Consider the following 20,345-nt stretch of genomic DNA (forward strand, 5'->3'; position numbering starts at 1 on the left):
TGTGGTATGTGTGTGTGTGTGTGTGTGTGTGTGTGTGTGTGTGTGTGTGTGTGTGTGTGTGTGTGTGTGTGTGTGTGTGTGTGTGTGTGTGTGTGTGTAGTGTAGCCAAACAGGAAAAGGGAACTTTGCAGGATGACTGGAATTGGGTCTCAGATTGGACTGCTTCAGATTCATGTCAATTGAAATTTTCTGGAAAGGTGTTTTGTCCCTCAGTAAATGTCCCAATTGGTGGTATATGTTGCATACGCGGCAAAATACGACGGGGCAGAGAGAGAGAGAGAGAGAGAGAGAGGAGGGGATGGACATTTACAATAGTGGTAATGATAGTGGTAGCTGTTGTGGTGGCAGTGGTGTTGGTAACTGTGATGATGGTGGTAGGTGTTGTGATGGTGGTGGTGGTAGCACTGATGGTGTTAATGGTGTTGGTAATGGCAATGGCGGTGATGAAGATAGCTTTTCAAAAATTGCTCTCATTTGGGCAATTACTTTGCGAACTCGCACGGTTCGGAAAAAATTTTCGTTTGGACCAGTGCTGAGTGACGCAGAAGGCCGGAAGGCACTTATAGATAGTACGAAGTTCTCTGACGTTGCAAGAAGAATGCTGCATAACTGCAGTTGTTGATGGAACTTCCATCTGTGATGGTTCTCTTCCAACTAATCATGCTGTGTAGTCTGCTGGTTTTCCTTGCTCCTGGAAAGCTGACAAAATTCTGATAACTCTTTCATACCATAATGTACTATTCTCGCTTATGATTAATGATTCCAAATTATTTTATTCGACTCACGGATGGTGTCTAGCAGCGAAGAGATTAAGTGAAGCCAAACTTACCCAAACAGAAATTTTGCTTTGCTGAAGCAGGAGGAACCAGGATGCTGGGCGCTTGAATGATGTGTGTGAATGAGTGTTTGCCAGGCTCATGAATGTCTAGTATCTGACACTGTTGTAGTATATATCTGACCACATCTGTGACAAATTTGTGTCTTAATGGAACTTGGTAAGGAGCTGTTCATATCCTGCTAATAATTTACAAAGAGATCTGACTCTCACAGATGGTTCAGCTTCATTAGTGCCAGAGAAATCATCCAAAATCTTTAGCATATATCACTTACTTTAAAACATAGGCAATGCTATGCTGTTGCAACCTTTCGTCTAACCAAGCACATACACACTACCTCCCTGCATACCTTACCAAGTGCATAATGACCCTGACCCACCCACAAGCTTTTCTTTTAAAGGTGGGTATATGGAGAATGCCTTGAGGACACATAACCTTAGCCCTTCAGATTCCTTGTGCAGGTTCCACTGAAATCTCTCTCTTTTTTTTCTTTGTTTAGTTTTTCTATTGTTAAAATAAAATTACTTAAGACAGCATCTACCTATCAAAAGGCACCAGGTCAGTATAACACAAATAACTCTGAAATTTCATGACTCTCTAGTGAATACTTTCTGTGTTCTGGCCCAGGAACATTTCTGCACCTGGCCAGCCGCCCTACTGGCCAACTTTACGGACAGACACCTATTGATCCCAGTGATAACAACAACCTCCTCTGAGTCTGTCAGGTGGAGGGTAATAAACATTAAAAATTTATTCTAAATTTACAGTAATTTTTGTTCTTCATATAGCTGATTAGTATATGATTGATTAAATAATATATTGTAATTATTGCAAGTAAAATGGTATGTCATAATACATCACCGCCATTATAGTGAAATTTAGCATTTAATATATGAGAATGTAATATTTTTAAGTTTTTATATTTATTTGAAATTATTTCATCATCTTTCTAACAACTTTACCTCATCATCCTTCCCTCCTCTTTTCTACTCTGATGGTTCTGTAGCTATTTCTTCTACTGATAAAGCAGATCTCTTCGCACAGACTTTCTCCTCCAATTCCACCTTAGACGATTCCGGTGCTGTTCCTCCATCACTTCTCCCCTCTGACTTCCTCATGGCTGACATTAAAATTTCTTCAGTTGATGTATTTTCTGCCATCACTGGCCTCAATACTAACAAGGCATATGGGCCTGATGGGGTCCCTCCTGTTGTTCTCAAGAACTGTGTTTCTGTGCTTACACCCTGCCTAGGCAAACTCTTTCGCCTTTGTCTGTCAACTTGTACCTTTCCTTCTTGCTGGAAGTTTGCTCTCATTCAGCCAGTCCCAAAGAAGGGTGACCACTCCCAACCCTCCAACTATCGTCCAATTGCTTTAACGTCCTGTATTTCAAAAGTTTTCGAGTCAATTCTTAATAGAAAAATTTTAAGGCATCTTTCCTATCACAACCTTCTTTCCGATCGTCAGTATGGGTTCCGTCAGGGACGCTCCACTGGCGATCTTCTCACCTACCTTTCAGACTCCTGGTCATCCTCCTTTCGGGACTTTGGCGAAAGCTTTGCCATTGCACTTGACATCTCAAAGGCTTTCGATCGAGTCTGGCATAAATTTTTAATTTCCAAACTGCCCTCCTACGGTTTCTATCCTTCTATCTGTGCCTTCATCGCTAGCTTCCTTTCTGGTCGTTCTATAGCCGCTGTTGTAGACGGCCATCGTTCTTCTCCTAGATCTATCAACAGTGGTGTTCCTCAGGGCTCTGTCCTATCACCAACTCTCTTCCTTTTATTCATCAATGATCTTCTAAGCTGTACATCTAACCCTATCCACTCATACGCTGATGACTCCACCCTTCACCTTTCCATTCGGTTCCCGCAACGCCCATCTCAACAGTTACTTCAAGAAACAAGGGATGAGGCTATGGCACACCTAATGTCTGACTTGGCTCGTATCGCTGACTGGGGTAAAAATAATATGGTTGTCTTTAATGCATCTAAGACTCAGTTCTTACACCTATCAACCCGACAAAATCTTCCACAGGTATACCCATTAATGTTTAATAATATTCAGCTTAATCCTGCATCATCCTTGAACTTGCTTGGGGTTTCATTTACTCGGGACTTATCTTGGAAAGACCATATTACATCTCTTGTAAAATCTGCTTCCAAGAGATTGGGTGTGCTAAGCCGACTCCGCTCTTTCTTTACCCCTGCACAATTGTTGACTCTATACAGAGGTTTTATCCGCCCCTGTGTGGAGTACAACTCTCATGTGTGGGGAGGCTCCCCACATGCAGCTCTTCTCAATAGGGTGGAGTCAAAGGCTTTTCGTCTCATTAACTCTCCTCCTCTTACTGACTCCCTTCAACCTCTGTCTCTTCGCTGCACTGTTGAATCTTTATCTCTTTTCTATCGCTACTTCAATGGTCACTGCTCCTCTGAACTGTCTGCTTGCATTCCTCCACCTCTACGACGGGCGCGTAGCACCCGTCTGGCAGCAAACTCTCATCCCTTTTTTGTCCAACTCTCTAATGCAAGAGTTAACCGTTACTCCCAGTCTTTCATTTATGCAACAGGTCAGCTCTGGAACTGTCTCCCTCTATCTGTATTTCCTGCTGCCTATGATCTCCAGTCTTTCAAACGCAGTGTGTCCAGGCATCTCAAAATGATCGGATCCTGATTTTTGCTCTCTTTTGTATTTTGTTTTTCTCTTGAAGGGAACTGTTACTGCGGGCCATGGCCTTTGGTTCCTTCTTCCTCGCATTAAAAAAAAAAAAAAATACAGAAAACTTAATCATTAATTTTTATAAGCATAACACAGAGGCATTAAGAAATGAAAATTTCAGTAGTTTATTCATGGTAATGAATAAGTTATGAGCAGATTTGGGTGAAATTTTAACCTATGCTTTTTTATTCAGGCATCCATTATTTATGGTTACATAATAGATACAGTCATCAAACTTAACACATAATTAGGCATTCACATGTTCATTTATCTTGTGCAATTTCAGCCCGTTGGGTGTAACAGTTGCAAAGCTAATGATTAATTTTATATATTTTTGCTGTTTAAAGTATTTTCAGACAGAAAATTTGGTCAATAATTGTTTAATGTATATCACAAAGACCTTAAAATTTAAAAATTTCAGTAGTTTATCCATGGCAGTAATGAAGTTATGAGCAAATCTGATTAAAATATGACAAGCTTTTTTCATTTGGGCAGCCATTTTTATGATTACATAACACTGTGTAACAAATTTAAACGAATTTTTCGTTTATGTTAATTATTACGCTATTTCTGATAAATGTCAACGCGTAGATGCCGAATATGCTATTTGTTTTTGTGTAAATCTAGAGTTACAGGAATTATGCAACAATATATGTATCATACAAGGGCAGGAACTGCAACTTGTTACCGTTTCAAGAATGTTGAGAATGTCAAAGAATTTATATACTTCCGGGTGCATATAATGAATATAACAAGAAAATGAGCAAACAGTAACATCACAAGGAATGCTGGGCACACAGTATCTAGAAATGCACTTTTGATTTTGACTTTCTTCTGTAGTTGTGATGACAATCGCGCAACAGTCCCCAAACGTAATCGCCCTCCATTGCCTCGTTCCTCCTGCCCTGATATCTGGGTTCCATCAGCAGAATGTTGTGGTGGAACCACTCGCCATGCTTCTCACTGACTGCACCCATGTTACTTTGAAGAAATCAAGGTGGGAATGCAGACAGTGCAATTTGATTGACAATCTGTATCCAAGCCGGTGGAATGAGCCGATCAGGTCACTGACGAGCTGTGCATCCGCACAAGATGCAAACTTGCCATGGCGTTTCCTATAGCTCAACTTGCAACTGGGATCCGAGAAGTTTCATTCGCTTAGACATGATGCAAGCAGTTCAGCATTGGACTTGGTGAGTCCTAAATTTCGTACCAAGTCATCCAGTTCTTGCTGATTAGGAAAGTGTGAAGTGTCTCCGAAGCATTCTCCAACATACGATTCATCGTCACTCTCCCCTCAATCATTGACTATGTTCTCGTGGTCAGAGATAACTTCCGTGTCTGCATTAAGGACAGAAATTGCCAGCTTAACATTGTGAGGCACCAGAGAGATCGAAGAAGGCAAATTTGGATATATACTGGTCTTTCTGCCCTTAATGCTCTTCTCATCACTTACACCAACCATGCAAAAATAACAATCGTCATGGTGATTTGAAGGCTCTCGCCACACTCTCGGAACTGTGAAAGGCATCTTCTTTCTCGCTCCTTGTAGCCACGCTTCAAGAGAGGAGCAACAACTACCACATGTGCAGTGTGGAGCCCAAACCTGATCTTGATCGCCCATTGCTATGTCAAAATATGCTTTGTATGCATGAGCAAATTTGGTATCAAGGTGGATTTTGTGTCTGATTATCTTCAGTCCAATATTTTCTTCACATACATAATCAAATGTATCGGCTGATAGCTTTCAAGAACGTGTACTGGTCATTCTCATCAGTTGAATCACCTTTAGGAACAGCTCAAAAACATGTTGACCAGCCAAAATAGCAACGTGAGACTAGTTCATAGAGTGAACTGACTCGATCTGCGTTGCACGATGCAATAATTGTCATATTAGCGACATTTGAATGGACACAGATGGTGTATTTGTTTGTTTGTTTGTGTGTGTGTGTGTGTGTGTGTGTGTGTGTGTGTGTGTGTGTTTGTGTGTGACGTGGTAACCAATTCATCAGCCATTACATCAGCACGTGGTAACAAGACTTGAAATAAACAATTGCCAATTGTTGACAAAAACCTAGAGATAGACAAACAAAATATATACCATTGGAATCAGCATGGTAAACTGAGTCTAACAAGACCAAAAAACTGAATAAACCAATTCTTTCTTACTGAGTGTAGTAGATAAAGTTATGGAACTTCATACCTAATTAGATATTCAATTAATCAATTATCATGCACAGCTTCTTCCCCCTAGGGGTAATAGTTGGAAAATTTGTAAAGAAAAATGCGTTAAAATAATCAGTTTCATGTGTTTTTGCAGTTTCATGATATTTTATGGTCTCATGGCATTCTACTTTCCAAAAGGCACCAGGAGGCATATTGACATATATTTCTGACAAGTTTGAAGCATGTACCTGTAGTACTTCCTGAGTCCTATCCTGGAAATGAAATATACAAGTTCTTACTTTTTCATTTAAAAAAAAAAAATAAGACAGTATTCTACTTATCAGTAGGCACCAATTCACTATAAGATACGTCCCTTTATGAATTTCATGAGTCTATGGTGAATACTTTCTGAGTCCTCGCCTGGAAACGAAATCTCTACCCCCGTCTAGCCGCCTTGCAGTCCATCTCTACAGACGAACACCTTTTGATCCCAGCGATAGCAACACCCTCCTCCGACTTTGTCAGGTGGAGGTTAAAAACTACAGAGTCCATTTAACATTTTAAAATTCCTAGAAACCACTCAGAAACATTATTTTTTTTTTCATTCATTGCCAGACGCCATGTATCCCAAACGGGGTGGCCAACGGCTTAGAGTTAACTGTTTTACAGGGAGGGGCACTAATCCTCCACCAACCCCACTTGACACGTAGGGATGCCAACAGCATCTGGTGTTCCCAGGCGGTCACCCATCCAAGTACTAACCAGACCCAACGTTGCTTAACTAAACATTAATAAATCGCTATAAATCAAACTTTCTTCATAACCAAACATCCAGACTTTTTTATAGTCCTTATGATTATAGAATATTCTGGCCAACTTTGGGTCTCTCAGTATTATTATTATTATTTTTTTCAAATCATAACCCATTTCCCCATTAAAATATTCAGACGGAATTTTTGTAAATGCCCCCATGGAAAGTAAAAATTCTTGCCAGTATATCTGCCAAAAATTCTACCTTAGAGGTAATCTATTAAAACGTTCCTGTACTAGAACATGGCTCTCTCGACACTGGTCTACTAAAGATGCAGACAAGAAATGTGAATTCAATTCTAGACTGTTTACCAACTTACGTAGCTTCAAGTACAGATGGAATTCCTTCCAAAGTAGTGAAAAACTGTTCTTCAGAGCTTGCTCATGTTCAAGCCGGATTATTCAGGCTCTGCATACTTAAGATTCCATTCCCTAATTTTTGGAAAGATGCCAACATCCATCTCTTTCAAAGAAGGCAAGCTCCTCTGACCACTGTGATTACATATAAATAGTTATTACATTTTCTCATGGGAAGGTATTTGAGTCTGTCGATAATAAGCACGTGTCATATATTTCTAATCCATCAACTTCATTAGTGACACACAGTATAACTTTTACCACAATCCTCTGTTGTCATACTGAATCTAACTACTCCTACAACCCATCAGTCAACTGGCCAAAGTGAGAAAACCCATGTAGTATCCATTGATACATTTAAAGTTTTCGACAGAGTATGGCAATGCTTCTTTATATCGAAGCTCCCTTTCAACAGTCTATCATCTTTTGTTCTAGATGAAAGTAAGGGTAGATAGTGTGTAATCAAATTTCCAGTCAATAAATAATGGTGTGCTACATGGATCAGTCCTGTCTCTAACCCTTCTCCTTATTCATATAAATGATATCTTGCCTGCCACCCACAATCTCATTCACTCAGATGCAGATGACTTAACTGTTCATACAGTAGTTCCTTTACATCGTCACGAAGATTGATATTTTTAATTTCCAGTTCAGCCCAACAGTCTCACTAAGTTAAATCTCACCTATGTTCGCTGCATGGGGACAAAATAACATTGACTCATTTAATGGTACGAAAACCATATATATATATATATATATATATATATTTTTTATATATATATATATATATATATATATATATATATATATATATATATAGAGAGAGAGAGAGAGAGAGAGAGAGAGAGAGAGAGAGAGAGAGAGAGAGAGAGAGTTAACCAATAGTTGGATATTGCATGTTGTCTAAGTCGTATGATACCTTCAGTGCAACCAATATTCCTATCTCAAATAATACTAAAATTCTTTGTGTTAGGCTAAACTTTACAGTAACGTTAGATCACTGGCTACAACCGCGACAGAGAAATTTAATTTACCGCACAGAGTACCTAGCTTCTTCACTACCGAGCGGTTAGCCATAATTTACAAGTCATGTGCTCTCCTAGCTCTAATATTGTTCTGCCTTGTGGAGCGTATGTCAGAGGTTGCACTGAAACAATTGGAAAAATTAAAGAAGAAAAAAGAAAATCTGCAGGGATAAATAATAACCCAGCAATACAAATTAAATGCCTGCTTACAAGTAAGGAGGAATGTTGCCTCCCTTCATTATTTTAGATATTTCTATGGTAATTTCTCAGGTATAACTGCATCCATTGTGCCACCTCTCCACGCCTTCCACCGTTCTACCTGGGAATATACTGTAGAAGAGCTCATGATAATCGTCACACTGTCATATTGCTGAGCTTCTACCTACCAGAATTCCTTCATTCCTTGAATAGATTCTCTTTGGAATTCACATCTCCATATTAGTTTCCCCAAACTTCAACCCACAGTAATTCAAGTCTAATTGTTAAGGGTGGGGTGGGGTGGTTGAGTGGGGTGTGTAGAATGGCTTGGTGGGGGGGGGGTTGTAGGAGTAGATGGGTTGGTGACTGGATGCGTGGGAGGTGACTGGGGGGTGATTGGCCGCAATTTAAAAAGAGAAAAAGTTTCAACGACATAAGCATGAATACGAACATCTACCAATGCTATAATAGGCGATAGAGAGCCATGTAGTCCTGTAAAATCTGCAGCATGTATATAATTTGCCTCTGAATATCTCTCTTTAAAGAAAAAATGAACTAATAACTGAAAGGAATCCTGGTTATACTTGTATTTTTTACCTTTTCCATATCTTGTTACTTGTGTTATACAGTATTATAATTTCGCCTGACAAGTATAGAAACCAGGATAAACGAATCTGTAAGTGTCGAAACACTGGATCACAGTTCACTGACATCAATGTGAATGACTGGGTAAAGTTCCATGACGACACGCCTCCGTTACCGTGTGCGATGAGGACACTACCACCTCGATTCTGAACTAGATGTCCTCGCTCCCTTTGTCGGCAGCTGTACAGCACACGTTGCTGAAGTGTGTCTTATGACTCAGGCTGATTACGGTAATATGTGTGTTTGGTGTTGTGAGGAGTATTAATATGCGTTGGTGCTGACAAGTGTGCTAATATATGTTGACGTTTTCAGATGTATGAATATGTTATCGTTGACAGGACTGGTACTTGCTGCCGCTGCTAATGGTACCCAGAGTGGATGGGGTGTACCTGCCTGACGAGCCAGGTAAGCTGATGAGAGAAGGCAAAATCGCCAAGGCGGACCTCATGTCAGGCACTAACAAGGACGATGGCGCTTTGCTGTCGCTTCGTAAGTATTGCATGGGCAGAGTTGCATATGCATTGTCGCTGGTTAGCCGATCATAACCTTAACCCCTTTATACTGGTTAATCTTTTGTTAGTAAATTCTTGCTGCTACCAGACAATTATATCCAGATTAAAGATGGCTTTTTATACTGGAAGGTTTATGTATCCTTTCACTGCCCTATTCGAGGTTTAAAATTGTCTGAGGAACCAAAATAGATCAATCAACTGTCATATGTTCAAGGAGTTGAAGCTCACCGAGAGTATAGTACATACGAACCCCCTCCCACCTTTTATATTTGCAATATTTTTTACTTACATGATAAGGGGAAAGGGTAGCTCTTCCTCTTGACTTTACTCTTGACTGTGATAGTATCACAGTGATACACGTTAACCACAGTTTATCCTTTCAGGGACTCTAAATATGAGCGAAAAAATCTGAGTTGCTGCCTTACCAGGCACTCATTGGTTCTCAAAATACCATTGAAAATCCTGAATATAGTAGTTATGGGTAACTGAGTCATTCAGAAACTTCACAAAAAAATGGACTTGTTTTGAAAATGTTATGGGGGTGCGATGGACTAATGAAAACAAATATGTATAGCTACACTTCTGAATTCTTTGCTTTCTGGCCACAGCTTTCCTGTTGTTCTCTGACCATATATATCCGTGCTGTTTGCTTATCCCCTAACTCTACTATGAAAAAATCTTAGACCGTCTTACTTCCACCATGGAACACATCTTTTCCATTTCTCCTTTCTCGGAGATCTCCATTCTAGATTTCAATGTTCACCACAACCGTTGGCTCTCCTCTCCTTTCACTAATCCACCTAACGAACAAGCCTACATCTTTTCTATCCTTGGTGACATACAGCAGCTCTTACAGCACACTGCATGTATCCTTGACTGCCTTTGTGAGAGTTCCAACATACTTGACCTCTTCCTTACAACTAATCCTTCTGCTTACACTGCAAATATTTCCTCTCCATTGGGCTCCTCCGATCACAGCCTTATCGCCTTAACCAGTCCTACCACTCCTGTCCGACCTGTGGACCCTCCAAAGAAATGTTGGTTGATTGAGAGGTCCTCAGGCAGTACTTCTTTCATTTTCCCATTGAAGAGAGCCATCTGAGTATGCCATGTCCATTACTAAGGCTATTCCCTCAGGCATGGAAGCATACATTCCTTTCTCATATCCTTTGAATAATGCAAAAACTACAATTGTTTAATCACGCTTGTTCTAATGCTGTCCACAACAAGGAGAAGGCCTACAAAAGGTACCAAATCCAACCCACCCCCGAATCTCATCTTTTTTTTAGTTTCTGCCCGGAATTGTGCTAAGTCTGTTCTTCACTCAAATAAAAATAATTTCATCCATACTAAATGCTCTGAACTCTCCAACCCTCCTTCTGGCACCTTGCTAAGAACCGTTCTAACAACTATTCCTCATCATTCTTCCCTCCTCTTTTCCACTCTGATGTCTCTGTAGCTATTTCTTGTATATTTAAAGCAGAACTCTTTGCTCAGACTTTCTCCTCCAATTCCACCTTAGATGACTCCAGTGCAGTCCCTCCATCTCTTCCCCCTTCTGACTTCCTCATGGCTGGAATTAAAATTTCTTCAAGTGATATATTTTCTGCCATAACTGGCCTCAATGCTGTCAAGGCATATGGACCTGATGGGGTCCCTCCTGTTGTCCTCAAGAACTGTCCTTCTGTGCTTACACCCTGCCTAGGTAAACTCTTTCGTCTTTGTCTGTCAACGTACACCTTCTTATTAAAAGTTTGCTCTCATTCAGCCAGTCCCAAAGAAGGGTGACCAGTCTCAATCCTTTAACAATCACCCAATTGCTTTAACATTCTGTATTTCAAAAGTTTTTGAGTAGTTTTAACAAAAAAAATCATCTTTCCTATTACAACCGTCTTGCAGCAGGGATGCTCCACTGGTGATTTTCTCACCAACCTTTCAGACTCCTGGTCATCCTCCTTTCGGGACTTTGGCTAAAGTTTTGTCATTGCACTTGACATCTCAAAGAGTTTCGATCAAGTCTGGCAGAAATCTTTAATTTCCAATCTCTCCTCTCACGGTTTCTATCCTTCTATATGTGCCTTCACCTCTAGCGTCCTTTCTGGTCGTTCTGTAGCATAGTTTTTTTTTTTTTTTTTATGCGAGGAAGAAGGAACCAAAGGCCATGAGCCCGCAGTAACAGTTCCCTCCAAGAGAAAAACAAAATACAATATAGAGCCAAATTCAAGATCCAATCATTTTGAGATGCCTGGACACACTGCGTTTGAAAGACTGGAGATCATAGGCAGCAGGAAATACAGACAGAGGTTGTAGAAGGCCACTATTCTTTTCCTAAAGTTATGAAGAGTGGTGTTTTTCAGGGCTCTGTCCTATTACCAACTCTCTTCCTTTTATTCATCAAAGACCTTCTAAGCTGTACACCAACCCTAACCCCTCATATCCTGATGACTCCCCCCTTCACCTTTCCATTCGCTTCCCACAGCGTCCATCTCGGCAGTTACTTCAACAGGCAAGGGATGAGGCTATGACACACCTAATGTCCAACTTGGCTGATATCTTTGACTGGGGTAAAAGTAATTTTGTTATTTTTAATGTATCAACAACTCCGTTCTTACATTAATCAGACAAAATTTTCCACAGTAACACCCTTTAATTTTTAATATCCAGCTCAATCCTGCATCATCTTTAACCTTACTTGGGGTTTCATTCTTTTGGGATTTATCTTGGATATTGCCTCTCTTGTAAAATCTGCTTCCAAGAGAATGGGTGTGCTAAGCTGACTCCGTACCTTCTCTATCCCTGCAGTGTTGTTGCCTTTATACACGAGTTTTATTCGCCCCAGTGTAGTATACAACTCTCACGTGTGGGGAGGCTTCCCACATTTAGCTCTTCTCAACAGGGTGGAGTCAATGGCTTTTTGTCTCATTAACACGCCTTCTCTTACTGGCTTCCTTCAACCTCTGTCTCTTTGCCGCACTGTTGCATCTTTATCTCTTTTCTACTGGTACTTAAATTATCACTGCTCCTCTGAATTGTCTGCTTGCATCCCTCCACCACTACGGCGGGCACGTGGCACCCGTGTATCAACAAACTCTAATCCCTTTTCTGTCCAATTCTCTAATACATGAGTTAACCGCTACTCCCAGTTCTTCATGTATGCAACAGGTTAACTCTGCAAGTGTCTCCCTGTCTGTATTTCCTACTCTCTACGATCCCCAGTCTTTCAAAAGCAGTGTCTCCAGGCATTTCGAAATGAATGGATCTTCAATTTGTCTCTCTAATATCTCTCTTTTTTTCTTCTTCGAGCGAGAAATTTGCAGGCCCCTGCCTTTGGTTCTTTCTTCTTTTCAAACAAATATGATATCAATAAAGTACCCTTTGTGAGCACGTTAGGAGCGAGCGCCATGCTATCACTATTTCCCACTGATATAAGATTGTAGGTTGAATCTCCAATACTCAGTTGCTAGAGCTGATGCCAAAATCAAGGTTCTACGACGGAAAATCTTTTGTCATTTGTTTTTATTACTGAAAAGTTCACCAATTAGAGCAGACTGCTCCCTTGGAAAACTTGAGATTCCAGGGGGCTCCTAAGCCTTTGTGGGTGAGTTTTAAGGTGATAACAAAAGTAATCGAATGAATGTATCACATGCTGTAAGTATTTCAACTCAATATAGAAGTAATGGTATTATGTTCTAGTTAGCGTGACGTTCGGGTCGGGCTGCTCATTTCTAAAGTTAACTGAAAGCAAACATCACTTGCTCGGCAGTAACAGTCTAAATATTTAAAAACCATATCGCCGGTGTTACAACATGCAATTATGAGAGAGAAAAAAATCAATACAACATAACACTGTCACAAAGTTTCTTTTATTAGTAAAGGCTGAATTAACAAAAGGAATAATCTGACAGAATTAGATCATTAGTATATTACCTGCAAAACATGCCTTCAAAAACTTCTTCATTGAATATTTACAAACACCCCAGGTTCTCCATTTCTTTCACTTTAACTTGAGGATACTTTCCTTCTTTTTGCAGCTTACTTTCTGTAATTCCATAAGAGAATAAAACACTCTCCTCTCTCTCTCTCTCTCTCTCTCTCTCTCTCTTATATATATATATATATATAATATATATATATATATATATATATATATATATATATATATATATATATATATATATATATATATATATATATATATATATTTAAGTGAATTAATAATTATTTATTTGATTAAAATGTGGGTGGATGGAGAGCAAGCAAGTCTGAGAGGTGTTGGTTGTTGGTTGGCTGGCTAACTGTGACACATGATGTCTCAGGGGAAATCCAACATAAGTGGCCTTCTTTATACTCCTTTTATCGGTCGTGGTGACTTGTGACCTTGGGATTGACCCGAACATGCCGACCACTACGACAAGTGCACCCAATTAGCATAAGAGGATTCATATGACACCTCAGTCTTCAAAATCGGTCCATAAATACGAGCTATACAACGTGGATGAATAGGCTGATGGACAGAAAACTTTGCTAAATCAGCCTCGCCAAGGCCCGAGATTTTGTACCCGCGAATGTGTACATTGTTTTGAGGGACGAAATCGCAAGTCACTGAATTGAGTTGATGTAGGAACTGTTTAATGGTTAGCCATTTTTATGGGCTATTTTACAACCAGTTCTTGTCCAATAATCAGCATACCGGTACTATCACATACCTTTTCACACATTTCCTTTGTTTTTGTCACATTACTGCTCAAAAATATGATTTTTAAATATATAATTGTAATGCACACTCCATACTGAAGGTAACTCAGGTACACTTTCACTCGAGGTGATGGTTGTTTTGGTGGTGGGCTGCAGAATTAATGCCAATCTTAGTGTTTCTCCACGATAGTGTTTCTTAAACCGGGAAGTGGCTGATCACTTGTTGGAAAGGTGGTGGCAAATGTTGAAGTTCGTTAGCGAGATATTCCATACTGGGAGATCGGACACCGGAAGATGACTTCCACATTTATAATGTCCTGTATGCATATATTCTTTGTGTAGGCTATCTACTCAGATTCTTGTCTCATTTGTTTCTGTTTTCAGCTCTGTACGCCTTCGAGAATCTTAAGAAAGCACTTGAGGATAATTTTTCTGTGGTAGGACCCACAACAACTTTCCTCACAGAAGACATCCCTGGCAGAGAAAACTTGGCCAGGGAAGTGTACGAGTATTACCTTGGAGGCACAAGCATCACCACAGACAATGCTGAACAGGTCACCCAGGTAACAACACAGCCACAATCTTTTTTCAGCGTTTTTACTGCCCCTACTGTTCAATGAAGTAGAGCCAATAAAAGTTAAGTGGAAAGAAACTTCATGTCTTCCTCTATTATATGATGTATCAGGGATAAAAGTAACAGGCATGTCATATGTGTGCGAAGCATATGTAGTGGAGTATTTGAACTTATATTATCTCTCGCCTCTCTTGCTTTAGTCTCATTAAATTTCGAAAAACACTGTGTAATGAGTCCACAGCAATCATCAGTGATGGCACTTATCACTGGTATGTGGAAGGTACTCGAGAAGTACTCTGCTGCCTGAGAGGAAGCGAGTTCGATCCCAGACTGGGACAGGGAATCTGTCTAATTATTTAAATTGCATGACAACAAACATTACTTATCTTTCTCAAGACGTACCGACGACATAAAAACCTCTCTTTAATACCATCACACTATTCCCGAATGACAGAGCCTTAACTTATGTTTAATATGTACAGTAAATATTATTGCAAAACTGGAAACATGTGAGAATATGAAGCATTTAGGGCTGCTGAACTTTAGGGATAGATCATCAGGTCTTTATTCCATGTCAAACGCACTGAACGTAAAGCTAAAGAAAAACTCAGCAGCATTGGTTCCTTGGAAGTCAGATATTTTTCTGGAGTCAATTGAGAGCAAAGGTAGAGAAGCCACAGGACTTTCGCTGAGGACTGTATTTCACAGATTCAATTTGAAGCATAAATATTAGACTTCTTTTTCACCTATAGTGTATAAACGATTGCTGGGCTTAATCTAACTCCCATTCATCTTGTCTGACAGATGCTGGGCGACGCTGCCTTCCACGTGTGCCAAGATTTTACTGCCATTCACCACGCCTCTGTCACTAGGAACAAAACAACGTTCAGCTACGAATTTCGCCACAGAGGACAACTGCCAAGTTTAGACGGCATCCCGACTGACGTGGACAACGAATGTAAGTGACCAAGGCTACATAACACTTCCTCCTTTGCAGTTTATTACCTCCGCCAAGGTGATTATGTATTAGCCCGAGTGTGTCTGTTTGTTTGTTTGTCCCCCTGCAGGATTACTCAAAGAGTTATAACCGGATTTGGATGAAATTTTGTGGAATGGTGGGCCATGGGCCAAGGAAGAACTTATTAATTTTGAGGACGGATCCATAGCACCCTGCATAATATCTCCAACAGTTTTCAATGATTTTCAATGAAATTTTTTGGAAAGATGGGCCCTGGACCAAGAAAGAATTGATTAAATTTGGGGCCGGATCCGGATACGGATCGTAGGCTATATCCACGGATCCAGATCCGGGATTACTCAGAAAGTTATGAACGGATAGTGGAATCTCAAATTTAGAAGGAAGAGGACAACGAGAGTAGAAACGAACATCTTTATTTCAAAAGTTTCGACATTGAGAATATCATCATCAGTGATCCAAAAGGAATGGTGAAAAAAAAATGTAAGTCAGTCGCAACACTAAAAATCTATCACAATACTGTGTAAGTGAAACACACACACACACACACACACACACACACACACACACACACACACACACACACACACACACACACACACACACACGGCCTAAAAAAAAAAAAAAGAGGCAAGGGGAAAATAGACTAATAAGTAACATAAAAAGGTACTTCAGATATAGTACTATCAAGAGATGGGTTGTGGGTCCTCATATATTTTGATTCAAGCAATCTTATGTTAACGTTTGATAAACAAGCTAGTATTTTCAAACATTCATTTTTAGTATGATATCACGAGATTCACAATGGTCTCTTGCTGCTGAGTCAGGAGGGGACCTGATTCATCGGTCTGTCTTGCTCAGCTGACCCATATGTTCGTCTCTCCTAAACACGTATTGTGCTACTAAAATACCCGGCCTGGCAACCTGGGCAAGTGAAACAATAGACGACTGACGAACGTAGGTCTGTCGGAACAGGGTTTTTAACCTGAAGGAAAGAGGCAATTTTGAAAGAATTATTTACTATAAAGTCAATTTGAGGATAAACTTTAGCAAGACTCCGAATTAAACAGTTTTTCATTTGAACCGAAAAATCACCCAAGTCTGGTAACCTAAGATAAAGTACCTCCTTACTGGCAGGAGAGATTGGTTGCTTAGGCATGTAATGTTTGTCTAGGTAATTTCTTACAAGGGGACAGAGCAAGTTTTCACTACAGCATTTTTTTACAGAATATTTTCTTAGCGAGCAAATCTCATAAATGAATAGAGAATATATAGAGGAGAGATTAAATGCCCAAAGTTACAAGGTTTAACACCATTGATTTTGAACATTTTACAACAATAAATGAAAAACTGCTATCCAAACCTGAAAAAGTAGGCTTACGAAACACAGAACACAGCAATTTGCCATTATCTTTCTTAATCATGTTATCTAAAAGTGGGAGACAACCGCTGGAATCTGTTTCAGTCTTGTGCGATATGTTATAGCAAGTGTTAATATGCTGTACAGTAGTGCAGAAAATCTTGAGCAGGGCTTTTATCGCTAAATACGGCAAATACATCATCGACATACCGTTCACGACTGAAACAGAGTCCAATGGTTATGTCCCATTATTAGGTATCATGATTAAGTGAGATAATGGTAAACTTTTGTGTTCTGTGTTCTGTAAGCTTACTTTTTCAGATCCGGGTAATATAGTTTTTTTCAGTTATTGCTGTAAAATGTTCTAAATCACTGCTGTTAAACCTTGTTATATATCGGTAGGGAATTTTTTTTTTTCATCTACATATTCTTTGTGCCGTGATAAGTTATCCTTCCTACGTAAAGATTTCGTAAAAAATGGCTATAGTGAAAACTTGATCTATCGTCTAAATAATTATCTAAACACCCATTACGTACCTAAACAACCAATCTCTTCTGCCAGTAAGGAGGTATTTATCTTAGTTTATCCTACTTGGGTGATACTTCAGCTCAAATGAAAGATTGTTTAATTCAGGGTCTTGCTAAGTTTTATCCTCAGATTGACTAAGATTATGGCAAACAATTAATTCGAAATAGACTCTTTCAGGTTAAAAACCCTGTTCCGACCGACCTACGTTCGTCAGTCGTCTATTGTTTCACTTGCCCAGGTTGCCAGGCCGGGTATTTTAGTAGCACAATACGTGTTTAGGAGAGACGAACATATGGCTCAGTCGAGCAAGGCAGGCCAAAGACTCAGGTCCCCTCCTGACTCAACAGCAAGAGACCATTGTGAATCTTGTGATATCATACTAAAAAATGAATATTGTAAAATTCTAGCTTGTTCATCAAACTTAACGTAAGATTGCTTGAATCATAGTATATGAAGACCCACAACCCATCTCTAAATAACGCTCTATCTGAAGTACCTCTTTATATTAGGTAACTCTAGTTCCTCTCCCCCCTCTTTGTGTGTGTGTGTGTGTGTGTGTGTGTGTGTGTGTGTGTGTGTGTGTGTGCTTTAATGTAAACAATATTGTGATAGATTTTTAATGTTTTGACTTACACTTTTTAAAATATATTATTATTCCTTTTAGGTCATTGATGATATTTTTAATGTCGAAACGTTTCAAATAAAGATGATGTACTTTCTACGCTCGTTGTCCTCTTCCTTCTCAATTTACGAACGGTTTTGACGAAATTTTGTGGAAGCGTGGGCCATGGACTAGGGAAGAATCGATTAATTTGGGGGGCGGATCGGGATACGAATCCTTTCAATTGCTATGGCATTGGCGGAATTATGCACCCTCTGAGTGCTTTCTAGTTTTGTATGATTCATATTACAGTTCTTTAGTAAACGGCTTGCGACACTTTGTCAACATAGGCTGCATTTGAAACAAGAGATACTGAGGTGTAAGGTGCAGCATAAATTGCTAAGGAAAAAATACCACGAAATCTCCAATCCACTATGACCCCAAAGCTGGGAAACTGAATTCTCTGAACTTAGGCTGTGCAGACGGTCTTTAAGATCAGTCATCCGTTATCAGATGAATTAAGACAGAGTATTTATTTTTAGCCAAAAGTTCATATGTGACCATTTTTAACACTACTGGTTCACCAATTTTGTCTTGTGTATGAGTAATTGAGTGTCCACCTAGGAAAAGGAAAACTGATGCCAGGCCTGAGTAGTCAGCCAAAGGGTCCAGGGTTATGGAACCCTGTCCATAGGTTAGACCCTCCCCTCACTTTGGAAGCTGGTAAGAGGTTTGCACCCCATCTCCATAAAATATAGATACAGTACATCCCCCTAGTATGTACGCAAAATCCTAGTATGTGAAACCACCAGTGTGCGAGGACCTGTTTTTCATATTTTCCTAACCAGAGTAGCGCGAGTCACACCCACACAATGCAAGGCGGCAGGAAAAAGCTACCTTAAACTGGTGTTTTCATGTGTGAACCCCGAGAGCGACACCTGTCTCTCCACTACGTGCCACGCTCCGCCCAAATTGTGATGTTGATGCGTACAATGCACCTGTTGTGTGGGTTGGACAAAGAGGCTCACTAGAGGTATGGCACACGCATAGGAGGGAAGTCACTCTGACAAAAACGCATTTGCCTATTGTGAGTCTGTTTTTTGTGCTGTTTCTCCAGTCTGCCCTATTACATCAGCATGTCTGCTGAGCCAGCAAGATGCAAGAAATTCCTGACCCTCACCCTGAAGATGGAGGTTATAAAGTAGAAGGAAGAGGGAAAGGGAAACATCACCATTGGAAAGGAGCTTGGTTTGGCTGAATCAACGGTTTGCACAATATGGAAAAACTGATACGCCATCAAGAAAACAGTTAAGACTTACAGGGCTCCAGCACTAGACGGTTGCAGCAGGCTAACCAACACCGACGTCATCCTCATGGAGTGTTACCTTGCAACTTACGTCATTCGGAAGGAGAAGGAAGGAGTGCCGTTGAATGGACGGTACATTCGTGAGCAGGCGAAACTGTTCTACAGGGCTGCTTATCGTAAGCTGGGAGTTGACATGCCTTTCCTAGCCTCCACAGGCTGCCTTGGCCGGTACCTGAAACGTAAGGAGCTCTGTCATGTATGCATCACTGGGGAGCGTGCATCAGTGGATGAGTTGGCAGCGAGGGATTACCCTGCGATTTTGAGGGGCATCATTGAAGAGGGTGGGTACACAAGGGAGCAAATCTACAATGTGGACGAGACAGCCCCGTACTACAATGCAATGCTGAAGTCGACATACATCACAAAGCATCAGAGGCAGGCACAGGCATGCAAGATTGATAAGAGCAAGATGACTAATGTTTACAGTCAACTTGTCAGGCAGTCACAAGATGAGGCCTGTTGTCATCCACACCGCAGCACACCCAAGATGATACCGGAATTTAAGAAAAATGAACAACAGTGGGGTGTACTGGTATAAAAGCACTAATGGATGGATGACAACCAGTTTTATGTCTGATTGTTGATGAGGCTTTGTATCCCCGATGCCAAGGCAAAGTGCAGGGATATAGCCTCAGACGCTGGCAAGGCAGGACTCTTGGGACAGTGTCAAGCTGGCTCCAATCATGATGGCTGCTAGGTAATGCCTGGGACCCCAGAAGTTGTATGAAGGAAGAGGACCCACTCGCCCAAGTCCTGTTTTTAATAGACGTCATGTTGACACAGAGGACACACGAGCCCGAAGTTCCACACGCTGCTTTAGCCTTTGAAGGGCCCTTTGTGTGGAGGTTTTGAATGCTCTAAGTCTCTCAGAGCATCACCAACTGCCTTTGTTGTCACGAGAGCTTAGGTGACTGAGGGTCGGCATAGATGCACTCTCTGAGGTGAAGCAGCTTGACCCTGACCCAATTGGTGGT

The 20,345-nt window shown here is 40.5% G+C and overlaps 1 protein-coding gene across 1 annotated transcript in view; it reads left to right on the top strand.

Annotated features, from left to right (window-relative positions):
• LOC145406544 (carboxylic ester hydrolase-like) overlaps window positions 1-20,345 on the top strand; it is a 63,665-nt gene that overhangs the window by 14,758 nt on the left and 28,562 nt on the right. The window contains exons 7-10 of the mRNA XM_080277642.1: window positions 9,097-9,247; window positions 14,350-14,528; window positions 15,344-15,497; window positions 19,314-19,903. Coding sequence (XP_080133768.1) covers window positions 9,097-9,247; window positions 14,350-14,528; window positions 15,344-15,497; window positions 19,314-19,903 — 1,074 coding nt within the window. The remainder of the gene's footprint in view (window positions 1-9,096; window positions 9,248-14,349; window positions 14,529-15,343; window positions 15,498-19,313; window positions 19,904-20,345) is intronic.

The sequence above is a fragment of the Coenobita brevimanus genome, chromosome 8 (genome assembly GCF_032717465.1).
Source record: "Coenobita brevimanus isolate Jiangsu-jjx chromosome 8, ASM3271746v2, whole genome shotgun sequence".
Lineage (NCBI taxonomy): Eukaryota > Metazoa > Arthropoda > Malacostraca > Decapoda > Coenobitidae > Coenobita > Coenobita brevimanus.